General features: G+C 39.9%; 1 protein-coding gene and 1 long non-coding RNA gene across 2 annotated transcripts; one reads left to right on the top strand and one right to left on the bottom strand.

Moving 5' to 3' along the window:
* Positions 1 to 1,771: 1,771 nt before the first annotated feature.
* PARL (presenilin associated rhomboid like) lies at positions 1,772 to 13,383 on the bottom strand. The gene is given in 11 exon segments (XM_083741659.1): positions 1,772 to 2,080; positions 2,278 to 2,375; positions 3,233 to 3,334; positions 4,980 to 5,050; positions 6,028 to 6,177; positions 7,216 to 7,311; positions 9,128 to 9,176; positions 10,047 to 10,187; positions 10,961 to 11,141; positions 13,197 to 13,339; positions 13,342 to 13,383. Coding segments are annotated over 11 exon segments (1,155 nt in total). The 5' UTR covers positions 13,369 to 13,383; the 3' UTR covers positions 1,772 to 1,983.
* Positions 7,318 to 8,503, top strand: LOC310845903. The gene is made up of 2 exons (XR_014565043.1): positions 7,318 to 8,367; positions 8,434 to 8,503. It is a non-coding gene; the product is annotated as an uncharacterized lncRNA (long non-coding RNA).
* Positions 13,384 to 13,592: the final 209 nt, after the last annotated feature.

Raw genomic sequence — 13,592 nt, 5'->3', positions numbered from 1 at the left:
ATATATAAAAGCATAATAAAACATTAATAAAAACTTCCGTATACGGGATTGCCTTCAGACAGCTCGGGGGTTGGATAACTCCATACCCTCCAACATTTTTCCAATGAAAATAGGAGCATCCTATGGAAAAGTGGGACATTCCAGGATCAAATCAGAAATTGGGATGGCTTCTTTAAATCAGGGACGTCCTTGGAAAATTGGGACACTTGGAGGGTCTGGAACAGGCTGCCTTTCCTTTGTAGTGCCTGAGAGGGAGCCTGAAGTGAGATGTCAGGCAGCAAAAGCGGGGGAAGGGGAGAGAGAAAGAGGTTGTGTGCGCATATATATATATATATATATGCAGGTTTTGGTGTCCTCGGGTGTCTTCCCGTGTAAAAGTTGGGGTGTCTAGGCGACGTTTCGACGAGGTCTCACTCGTCATCTTCAGGCTGGTGCTTTCGGCTTCTTGTTACTGGAACAGAGCGGGATCTCAATGTTTGAGTTCCTATAAATACTGTAGAGGGGGTGTGGTGTCTAGCCTCCAATGTTCTGGGCAGAGAGGAAGTTCCCAGGCTAGTGTGCCTTTTCTTCTTTTGTTCCTTAATTACTTGAGAGATACCTTGAGTGATTTCTTGAGTGATATCCTGAGTACCACTTAGGTGGGTCATTAGGTGTGGATTAGTTGCTAAAGTCTTTGTGTCTTGACCTCTTGAACTTTGTGAAGAGTTTTCCTGAGAAGATGGCTGTATTGCACTTAGTTGTGCTTTGGCTTGGCTTCGTGTATAGGGGCGAGCTGTGGTTTTGTGGCTTGTGTCAGCCAGATCTGTGTAGGGATTGCAGGGGGGTGCAGCATCCGGAGGTGCCACCATGGATTGGCTACTGGATGGTGTCAGTAATTCATCTGTGGAGAGGGTCTGGGTTTGGGTCTGGTGTGGTTGATTGGTGTTGGCGTTCTGTGTGCCTAATGACCCACCTAAGTGGTACTCAGGATATCACTCAAGAAATCACTCAAGGTATCTCTCAAGTAATTAAGGAACAAAAGAAGAAAAGGCACACTAGCCTGGGAACTTCCTCTCTGCCCAGAACATTGGAGGCTAGACACCACACCCCCTCTACAGTATTTATAGGAACTCAAACATTGAGATCCCGCTCTGTTCCAGTAACAAGAAGCCGAAAGCACCAGCCTGAAGATGACGAGTGAGACCTCGTCGAAACGTCGCCTAGACACCCCAACTTTTACACGGGAAGACACCCGAGGACACCAAAACCTGCATTCCTGTACCCGTGAAAATCTACGAAAGCAAATATATATATATATATATATATATGCCTAATAATATCAAACATCATTGCAGATTAAGACAAGGAGAATGATAAAGCAGTTTCTTAACCAGAGCTCTGTAGTATCAGGATCTTACTAGAACTGTTGGCATCTTAATATACTGTATTTTTTGCTCTATAAGACTCACTTTTTCCCTCCTAAAAAGTAAGGGGAAATGTGTGTGCGTCTTATGGAGCGAATGCAGGTTGCGCAGCTATCCCAGAAGCCAGAACAGCAAGAGGGATTGCTGCTTTTACTGCGCAGCGATCCCTCTTGCTGTTCTGGCTTCTGAGATTCAGAGTATTTTTTTTCTTGTTTTCCTCCTCCAAAAACTAGGTGTGTCTTGTGGTCTGGTGTGTCTTATAGAGCGAAAAATACGGTAACTTATTTCTAAATGAGAAGCTATCAGGCAACTGATCAAATGTTATTTTTGCTCCAAAATAGCCAGAGGAAAAATACAGACTCTCTTAATAAAGCAATGAGATACAAATCTTTATTGTTTTCTATTTGGTTATGTGTTTATCAATAAATGCATTTATTTTTGAGCATGGGTTACCACATTTAGAACTGAAGATCCAATTACTGTGTAAGTAATGTAACAACCAATCCACTTTCCAGTCTTCAAAGCAGCACGCCATTTCTGTACAAGTTTCTTCAAAAAAGCGCCAGTTGCGAGCCCCACCTCATTTATTTGGTCTCCAAGTCCTTATTGTGTGCCATGCCTTCACCACTGGTTCTCTATTCTTCCATATTAGATTATGCCCGTACGTTACATACCACCTAAAAAGCAACAAACACATAACTTCAACTGAAATTCTTTCACAGAACACATTATAGGTATATGTCATGAAGCCATTTGGGCCAAAAACACTTCTCAGTGGAAATTTTACAGGGCTATTTTAAATAAATAAAAGACAAACAAACTACAACACACTGAAGCATCACTCTCATAGTACTAGCACAGTACAAAAACTTACATGCCAAAGAGAGCCCCTCCAACGTGTGCAGCATGGTCAAAAAACTTCCAACCCAAAATAAGTCCAGCCGTGTCCAGTGCAATAATGGCTTTTAAAGCCTAGAAATCAGTAAACAAGTACAGCATTGGCAAAAAACACACACAACAGCAACATTGCCTTCATGTTTCAGCAGCTCCAACAATGATAAAATGAATCTAGTCCACATTCATAAATCCCATTTAGTCATGCCTAGTCAATGAGAACAAGGGTGAGGGTTGTAGCTGGATTTGCGTTAAAGCCCCATCTCTACCGTGGATATATTGAGCAACTTTGAGAATGTACCATATTGGCCTGAATATAAGCCGCACTTTAATTGGAAAAAAAGTGTGGCTTATATTTGTGAGCTTACCGCGTGGCTCCACTCTCCCCAAGGAAGCAGCCCAGGAATGCAGGGGCAGCAGCGGGCAGCCTCCCCCGGCGCCGGTTTGGGGATGGAGTGCCGGGAGGCGGGCCGCACCTGCAAATAAGCCTTGAATTTTAAAGGTGCAGCTTATTTGTGGAGGCCAATACGGTAATTCTCTCCCAAGCCTCAGTTCTGTATTGGTAAATTAGAAGACCCACTCCACCAGCTCTGCTGAGAGAACAGCTCCTTTGGGGACCCTCCTTACCCATCACCTGACAGCAGCCATTCCAGCTAGTTGCAGAAGAGGAAAACTGGATTGTTCTGTTTCCTGGAAATCACGATTTTCACTTTTTGAAATATGGCAACCCTAGTTCCTCCCCTCCCTGAAGTAGATGGTCATTATAAGAATCACTATGTAATATTTAGCAATAAGTGTCCGAGTTCTATTGTTTTCATTTTCCCTTCTTACCCCTTTTTCCTTTTCTGTTGTGTCTTTTTAAAAGTTAAGCCCATGAGACAAAAACAGGTAGCAACAGAGGAGAGAAGTTGCTTCAGTTCTTTCAAGTCACTTACATTTCCAGCTGTAAATGTGAACATTGGAAGGAATATTATGGCTAGCCTGGCTTCTGGCATCTTCGTACATACTGCTGCAAGGACCATCATTATAGCACCCGACTAGAATACAAGCAAAAATTAAAATTGGCTAATTGGCAATAAAAATGCAAAATACAAAAGCAAAAAAAAAAAAAATTCAATTTAGAATTGAATTTCTGTTGAAGTCAGAAACAATTACTGCTTATCTTGACCAAATATTCAACAGAAGTGAGTTACTCTTAATTTTTTTGCCAAAAACAGTTAGGTTCACAATGGCCATTAACTGTTACCAATAAGATGTGGAAATGGAGGCAGCAGGTTCTCAGCTATGCCAGCTGCAAAGAGTTTAGAGAAATACTAAAAACAAAGGATGATATCCAACAAAGTTCTATTCAGAATAGACAAATTGATATTGATAGGCTTAATGTGTCTGCCCTGCATATAACTTAGTTGAATGTCACCCAAACACTACAGCTATTTTAAAAGAATTATTTCAATGAAAGGGCCTGTGGTAAATCCCTTCCCCTTAAGAAAGCATAGACTATTTCCTGTCTGTGAATAAATCTTTCTGATATTCAAGACAGAAAATATTAATGTGAAAATAATACAATCTGATATAACATACCCAACTTATTCCTGATATTGACAAGTTCATTCATGTTTTACTCGGAAGGCAGAGCCAATGAGTTCTATGAAACCTACTCCCCAAGTAAAAATGGACTTGGGGATAAAAACTGCAGTGGAAATTAGTTGTTTTGCTGTGAATTAAGTCCTATTGATATTGTGACTTAATTCAGAATAAGGCCACAGAAATATGACAGTAAAACTATAATCCTAAAAAGCTAGTTACAGATAGGTAGCCGTGTTGGTCTGCCATAGTCAAAACAAAAAAAAATTCCTTCCAGTAGCACCTTAAAGACCAACTAAGTTAGTTCTTCGTATGAGCTTTCGTGTGCATGCACACTTCTTCAGATTGGTATCTGAAGAAGTGTGCATGCACACGAAAGCTCATACCAAGAACTAACTTAGTTGGTCTTTAAGGTGCTACTGGAAGGAATTTTTTTTGTTTTGCCTAAAAAGCTAGTTAGGAGTCTAATTGAAATCCATGGGACTTGTTTCCAAATAAGTGTTTAAATGGAAGACAAGCTGGAAATAGTTCTTATTGCTGCAAAAATGAAAATGTACAAAACGAGCACCATAAAAATTTGAGTTGGCACCATCAGTGATTTTACTTACAGCTTATCTGATACTGAGGCATCTCTTTTCTTTTAAATTATACAAACGATCTAATGCAGTGGCTCCCAACCTTTTTTTTGGCCACGCCCCACCTAAACATCTCTAAAATCCTGATGCCCCCCATCCCCCTTGACATATAATTCTTATTATTCAAAAAGTAAACTCCTATTCATGTGGAGAAAGCCATTAACTTGGTCTAACTCATTATCAAATTGCCCCCCTTAAAAATCAAATTGCTCCTTTGTGGGGCATGTGCCCCACGTTGGGAACCACGGATCTAAACAGTGGGGGGAAACAGTTAACTAAGTAACTTTTGCTGGGGTGAAGCTTATAGACCGACCCCACCTCCCCAAATATTTCATTAGATTTCTAACCTACTCTCCACTGTAGCTTTCCCCAAAAAACAACTTGACTTCTGAAAACAGAAAACAATGTGCTCCAAACCAGTCTTTCACAACAGACAGATTGGTTTGTATTCAGCAGGACTTACTGCTCCAAGCGATGATCCAAATCTTCCTGTGACTGTTTTGCAAAAATAACTCACAAATGTGGAAAAAACCCCTAGAAAAATAAGAATGTTGTCAGAAGCACGGATTCAGTGAGGTTCATGAAACATTTAAATATTCTTATTTTACTGTCCTAGTTTCATTTGTTTCATTAAACCCATGGCTTTCACAGCACAATGGACTGCCCTACAGAGGAACATGCAATTCTTAAGGCAGACACAGGTTCATCCAGAATAGAGTCTGCATAATTGGACTGATTTATGGCATTCAAACAAATAGCTTCAGAAGTGGTTCACTTCTCCTTAGTTTTTTCCTCTGGGGCTCTGAAGCATGATCTATGCCTAAGCCAAGAAAGAAGTCATTTACCATTTATTTTTATTTATTTTAATATGTAACAGTACTTCTTCTATATTTCCATGAACTATAACATTTAAGCAAGTGTAACTTCTCCTACCTAATTTAGGAAAGCTAAGTCTGTGAAAAATTCACCCCCAAACAACTATTTAAAAGGACCTCTAAATTAAAATGGGTTTTTTGGTCCATTAACCACCTTAATCTAAGGTGATGCCTCAAAGGTGGCCCAACCTTAGATTAAGGTGGTTAATGGACCAAAAAACCCAATCATAGTAGCTGGCCCCTTGATCCTGGGCCAGTACTCATACTGGCTCACAGAATACTGCTCGGGAAGCTCATCATTTAATTACTTTAGAATTTTCTAAACTAGTCTTCATCCAGACATGTTTTGAAGATTGTATTGATGAATGCCAGCTTCTCTCCAATGACCAAAGAATGTTCATAACACATAATAAAAGCAACTTCAGTGCAAGTCAAAGACAAGTTTTAAATCATCTTAAGAGCCCATAAATCAGGCATCCCCAAACTCAGCCCTCCAGATGTTTTGGGACTACAATTCCCATCATCCTTGACCACTGGTTCTCTTAGCTAGGGATGATGGGAGTTGTCCCAAAACATCTGGAGGGCCAAGTTTGGGGGGTGCCTGCCATAAAGAGATAACCAAGGAAGGCTTCTTACCTGCAGAAAGGTACGTTGCCATGAATTGCTCACGTCCCAGAAGAGAGACTATACTGGTTGAGAAGCTCCACAGAACATACATGTTGGCTGCCATGTGTAGAAATGAGAAATGACTAAATGCAGATAGCAACATGGGAGAGCACACAACTCCTAGGGCAAAAGGAAGAAAACAGCTGTTAAGACTATTTTAGCATTTCATCTCTCCATTCACAGTTACAAGTTGAACTATTAGAATGGAACTTCTAGCAAGAAAAAACATAGTCATCATTGGGTTTTCAAAATCATTAAGCATTATGTTTTTGCACATAGTTTTACTTCTCAGAAGAGCCCACCACTCTTTACTCATAATTTTAAAAAGATTACCTTAACATTTTTGCCTGCAGTGTGCCTCTTAGGTCACACTTGTACACTGACTTTTATAGCTTTCCCTCCACTGTAGATTTTGGCATGCGCATAAAAATATTTAACTTGTGTTTATACAGCATGGAACACGTTTTTCCTAACAGTTTAGCGCTTTATTTGAGAAGGATGAAAATGAACAGTAGCTAAATAAATCTTAATCATCCACTTCTTAGGAGATGGGACTCCTCAACAGCAAAAAACAATGAAACATTACACCATACATAACATTGAACTGATCACAGATAGGACAAGTGAATATAGAGGAAACAATTAACTAAGATTCCTCACTTCTAATGCACTGTTAGACAAGGTTTTACAAATTATGAAGGAAAGAAAACACCAAAATTTTAATTGAGAATCTGAATTTTATCCCATCTTTCTGCAACTAGTATATATTGTTACAGATTAGCTTATAGTAAACTACTCTGAAATGTTGAAAAACCTAGATATTTTTGTGTTTTCTACAGCTGGTGTATCTGCCTGGCATATTTTTCAAGGCTTTGGTATGCTCTTTCAGCATAGTTAACTATCATCCTCTTTCCCTGTCTAGTTTAGAACTGAGTGTATCACAAAGTAAGAAGATATTCTACTTCTGTAAGATATTTACATGACGCTAAAAATATTTATGCAGGTAAATTGTTTCATTAGTTTGATTTCCACAATACAATTAGTTTGGGATGGACAATTTGCTTGGTATTTCCTTAAATCAGGTGGTCAATCCACAGCCCCCAAACAAAACAAAACAAAATCTTGCACAGTTTTGCATGTATTTTAATGCACACTTACGAGAAGTTGGATTAGATGTGAAATATGTAAGCATTACTCGTTGCAAAGAGGGTATCCTCCATAAACAGAATACAAAGACGTTTGCAGCTATAATGCCTATGGATTTAATAAGAAAAGTGTAGTGACAAAACAAGCAGTGAAAGCATTCTAATATATAATGTATACAACCCACAAATAAGTTATTGTAAACCCAAGTACCACAAAACCGTTATTTTCAAGTGGATTTTCTCTCCGCCCCAGAAAGAGATGTCTGGCACCAACATTACAACCCTTCAAGGTTCAGGTGAAATATATTTTTTTTCTCAGACACTGCATTTGTTTATGTTTACTCTGCTTCATAAAGTTGTTACTGCTGCCTTTGACTTTGCTAGTTTGTTACTAATGCTGCAGTTTCATGGTTCTATTGTATTTGTATGAATAGCTTTATTCCTGCCCACATACATGTCCAAATGGATGAAGGGAAGTCTAGAAATATATATTTCTGAAAAGAATATTTTCAGGAACAAAACAAAGCCAAAATTGCACTGTCCATCCAACACAATTCACAAAACCCGGAAGATATCTGAAGGTAGCCCTGTATAGGGCAGTATTTAATGTTTGATGTTTTATTATGTTTTTATATTTGTTGGAAGCTGCCCAGAGTGGCTGGAGCATCTCAGTCAGATGGGAAGGGTACAAATAAACTACTACTACTACTACTACTACTCAAGCACTAATGATGATGGTGATTATTTGAAATCAAACTGCACTGGGCTTTGTAAGCATCCACAATGAGCTGTTTACTGACACTTGCAAAAAGCTGTGCCACTGCCCATGTGTTCTGAAACCAAACCATGAGGGCAAAGGAAAATGGGTTACCTGGGGTCATCATGACATCAGGTGACTGAAGCAATGCACTGTCAGAGTTGACCTGCAGGTAAGGACTTGGCCCATCAAGCAGTTCCTTTCCCCCCATGCCTTGGATGCAACCCAGTAATCATTCAGGTCACAAATAATTGTGCTCAAACATTCTTTAAAGACTACTTGTATTTTTGCTTTCATATGAGACTTTTCAAAAGTTGCCTACAAAATACTAATGAACTGTAATCCACCCTTAGAAGAATAGAGAGTGGAAATAAAACATGTAAACCCTGTATTCTTCATGAAATATCAGTTTCTCAGTCCCCAATAACACATTACAGTGGAACCTTGGTTGTCAAACGTAATCCATTCCGGAAGACTGACTTCTGAAACGTTTGACGACCAAGGCGCAAAGGGCGGTCAGTGAAGTCAATGGAGAAAAAAAGGGGGGGGAAACAGCCCAGAAGCCGTTTGAAAATGGAAGCTATTACTTCTGGGTTTTTGATGTTCGAGTTCTGAAACGTTCGGCTTCTGAGAAGCTCAAGGTTCCACTGTATCATAATTATATTAAAACATTTACTAAGTAGTAAGCAAACTATTTTTGACATTCTGTTACAACTTTCCAGTAACAGAACCAGCTTATATGCAGGAAACAATCTTGTGTGACAGAGCCATAATCATGGAGAAAGTCTTACGGAAAGCAATAAGCATGGGTCTTCAACCTTCTAGAACAGGGGTGAGAAATGTCTGGCCTTCATCATCTATGGCCATACAGGCTGGGACTGTTGGGAGTCCAACAACATCTGGAAGGCCACAAGTTCTCCATCCTTGCTCTAGGAGGAATAATCTGAGCATAAAATTGCACTGCATCCCTCTACGTTACGGAGCAATATTACATAATGTTAGGCCAAAATATATAATGTAGTGGAGCAAACTAAACACATAGGTGGAAAAGACTGCCTTAGGTTTAACAACTTGTAAGCATGTTATCAAAGCTATCTAGTGACATACTGTACCTGTTTGCCATATTTCTCTTCCTGAGAATGTCTAATACTTGTAAGCTAACACAAACCTGACACAGTACGTTGCCCGTTGCTCAGACTATTCCACCACTGGTTAACCTGAAAGAAAATGAGCAGTCTTAATCTGGCCTGATCCAATATATACAGTATCTCAAGACAATAGATATTAAACTCATTAATATGCAATTTAGTATTTTCAATACACAAATTTGAAGAAATCAAGTTTACAAAACAAAAGAAGAATATTCTATCCCAGAACTTTTCTTAGAAAACTGTAATTATGCATAGGTAACAAACACCTATTTTCAAAAGTTAACCGCACTCCTCTCTAAGTGTAAACCAAGGCTAGGAACCTTTTTTAACATAAGGGTAACATTACCTTGTGGGTAAACTGCCAACGATGGGCAGGGCCATAAAGAAAAGTGGGTACAGAGATAACTCTTATCCATAACAAATCTAAATACTATATCCATGCAGTAAATAAGGATTTGTTCCTTTTTATGACTGATTTCTAAGTGATGCATTTTCCTAATATACATATTTAATTTACCTCTGGATTGCATATGGTAAACATTGTGATTAGCTATATTCAACTGGTATGTTTCGAGTTTGTGAAAGAATCTTCCAAATAAATGAAAAAAGTGTTAATGAATTGACTCCATCTCTAATTAAAAATGTTATTTCTTACCATCCTTCTTTAACCCAAAGATGTTATCTTATTAATGATGGCTAAGTCACACAACTTTAACATTCATAATTTTTCTCTTACTATTGAACATATTATTTATATATATATATATATATATATATATATATATATATATATTCCTCATGGGCTTTTCCTTGAGATTTGTCAAGAAAAGTACGATAATATCCATAAGGCTTTGCAAGGTAAGGCACAATAGAAAAAAATTCAGTCATCATGTACAATAGTTTCAATAGTAAAATTATAATTAGTGTCCAAAATACCTGCCTTCTGAAGTCCATCCCTTTTTGTGGTCGCACCTTATCCATCCAGTCTGCTCGACTATCTTCAAAATAGTTCTGAACCTTGGATTTGAGGTGTTCATATTGCCAAATAGCAGCTGATCCAAAAGCACAGCCTGAAAACTAATATATTTAATTAAGGTTTCAGGTAACACATAATTCAGATAATTTGTTACCATAAGCATTCAAATTAGCACCAGAAGACTGTTAACTCATTGTATGGCATGACCTCTACAGTCATACAATACCAATAATATTTGATCTCTATTCCCTACATAGCTTTTGGAGTCTTTAGATTGGAAATACAACTTCTATTAAATTCTTTATTTTGGGTGTTATGCCTAAATAGGAACTATCTCTATATACAGGAGGCATGGGGCTGCACATGCTGGGTCTGCTCCCAATATCACTGCAAAAGCTGGCCCCGACCACCTGTTTTCAAACTTCTCAGATTGACCAAAAAACATTTGAGGTCTATCTACTTGTGTTTGCTTTAAAGTGAATAGAACATGATGGGAATCTTGATAAAGCAGGATTCTGTACTACACAGATGTTTCTACTCACATTTAAGTGAACATGGGTAGAAGCCCCATTCAGACCTACGGTGTTCAGAATAGAAACAGTGGGTAGGGATGGGAATGTGGGCAGCCCTGTTCTTTTTACTCAGGCATTATATGGACATGGATCCCAATACTTTAATTGTTCTACAGATTAGAAAAAATTGATAAACATATCTTCAGCTGTCATGGTGCTGCAATGGGTCTGCCTGCCAAAATCCCACCTCTATATAATCCTTGTTCTATATGAAAATTCTGTAGCTTACCACTAAACAAACCAGTTTTTGTTAAATACATACGGACTGCGGCACATTATCTGTAATATCAAACAATTATTACCCCAATTGTAAAGAAGAATGGCTTCACAAGGATTTTCACTGAACGGGAAGATTCTTGATAGGCTGGAGGAGACAAACTACTTTTCTGTGGCTTAATACCAGTTTTTGGGTTTGGTGTTTGCGGATCACTCTTCTGTGCTGGTCTTCTGAATCCATTTCTTTGTTGTGTATATAGGGTATTTCTAAAAGTAAATACATATGGAACACAAAGTGGACTCATTCTAAATGTTTCCAAGATGTTATGAAATACCAGCTTGACTACTGTAATTCGCTCTATGCGGGGCTGCCCTTGAAGCTGTCCCAGAAACTCCAGCGGGTACAGAATGCTGCAGCGAGGCTCCTCACGGAGTCTCTGCCATGGGAGCATATTCACCCAGTGCTTTTCAAGCTGCACTGGCTCCCGGTGGAGTACAGGGTCAGATTTAAGGTGCTGCTTTTGACCTTTAAAGCCCTTCACGGCCTAGGACCCTCGTACCTACGGAACTGCCTCTCCTGGTATGCCCCACGGAGAGCCTCAAGGTCCATAAATAACAACACCCTAGTGGTCCCAGGCCCTAAGGAAGTTAGATTAGCTTCAACCAGAGCCAGGGCCTTTTCAACTCTGGCTCCGGCCTGGTGGAACGCTCTGCCTCATGAGACCAGGGCCCTGCAGGATCTGATTTCTTTCCGCAGGGCCTGTAAGACAGAGTTGTTCCGCCTGGCCTTTGGCTTGGAGCCAATTTGATTCCCTCCCTCTCTTTTTTTTCCTTTCTTTTCCTTCTCCTCCTGCGATGAGGCTACATTTTAATATTTTAATGTTCCATTATTTTAATGTTGTATTTTATTTTTGTTTTTAAGTTGTAATCATTCATCTTGTTTTTATTATTGCTTGTAAGCCGCTCTGAGCCCGGCCTTGGCTGGGGAGGGCGGGGTATAAATAAAAAATTATTATTATTATTATTCAGAAATACCAGATTAAGAGAAACCAAAAGCACCTTCTCACCACTCCAAAGTATTATGATCTTTTTGTGATTTGCCTATCCAGAATATACCTTTCATAGTTTGTATGTCAACTTGTTTTGCAGCTTACATGGTTGTTTTAGGCCACTTCAGATATAACACTAAACTATGATGTTGTACAGTGGTACCTTGGGTTAAGTACTTAATTCGTTCTGGAGGTCCATTCTTAACCTGAAACTGTTCTTAACCTGAAGCACCACTTTAGCTAATGGGGCCTCCTGCTGCTGCCACGCCGCCGGAGCACAATTTCTGTTCTCATCCTGAAGCAAAGCTCTTAACCCAAGGTACTATTTCTGGGTTAGCAGAGTCTGTAACCTGAAGCGTATGTAACCTGAAGCATATGTAACCCAAGGTACCACTGTACTAACAGTAGTTTAGGAACCCAAACGATACTTTGTGTTCTGCCTATATAGGCAAAGTACAGTTTCTGTCTTATTCTCCTTTTCCTAATCATCCCTAGATGTTATGCCAAACAGCAGCTTGTGAGAAAAAAGAAACACCTAAGCCATGTTTTGTAATTTCAGTAGGAATATCAATTGAAACTTGTCAAAAAGCTTCAAATTGTAGTTTCAGAATCATGATTTGTCAGATGGGACTGGATATCAGAACAATAATTGATTTTGTTTCTGGTTCTCACTTTGGATATTATTATTAATTACTGTTGTTGTTATATTTGTATCATTGCTGTTAGGCACCTTAAGCATCATTTGGTAGATGGGATGTAAGTTTAACAAATAAGTAATTATTATCATGATGCTACCATGGAAATCTTATATTTTCAATTTGTACTAGACTCTGCGAAGCTACTTCAGTCCATTTGTCTACCAATGCGCCGATGTGCCATTGACACACCCAACTCTCTTTCTCCAATCCGTCGGAATAAGGAGAGGCTGTGTAACTGCTGGACCAGTGTCTGGAGGCATCGTACTTCCCTCATTCACAGCCACTCCTTTACTACAGGCTTTCCCTCTTCCTCGCCTTCGATCAGGGTGGATGGAAAGAGAAGCACAGGAACTGGATCCTACCCATCGTTCTGGGTGCCGTATTTCTTTTTTAAAAATAACAGACTCCTGGAAAAGCCGAGCGGCAAAGTTGACAACCCCACCGCTGTCCCAGGCACACCCTCGCAGCGAACTCCTCGATACCCGCAGCAGCACACCACCTCACCCACCCCCAGCCCCTTCCTCTGAACCCCACCGCCCTCCTCCTATGGGTAGCAGCTCCGCCTCATTCCTTACCTGTGTGTCCGGATTCCACTACTACCCCATAACTCCTGTCTAACCCAGACTCGGGCACAGCAACTCCACGCCATTTTCCTCACCCTCCGAAAATAACGCTTCCGGGTCGGCGGGCGCTTCCTTCCGCCATCTTGAAAGGGGGGGTCTGGCTGGCGCCGACGGATGACGTCATAGCCAAAGACCGAAGCAAAAATACCGTTACCTTACCTACCTCTCCGGGAAAAGGGCGACGCGGCCTACAGTGTCGTTCAGTTGGGGCGGTTTTTCTTCCGGCAAAAAAATATTGCGGCGTCCTATTGAGAGAGCTTAAGAACATATGGCGGGGGGTGGGGACCCTTTCGGGTCTTCTGTCGCCATTTTGAAGCAATTGGTGCTGACCGGATTCAGTCCCCATTT

The sequence above is a fragment of the Podarcis gaigeae genome, assembly GCF_964106915.1.
Source record: "Podarcis gaigeae genome assembly, chromosome: 5".
NCBI lineage: Eukaryota > Metazoa > Chordata > Lepidosauria > Squamata > Lacertidae > Podarcis > Podarcis gaigeae.
Note: the sequence above shows the minus strand (reverse complement) of the source record. Positions and strands in the feature narration are given on the sequence as shown.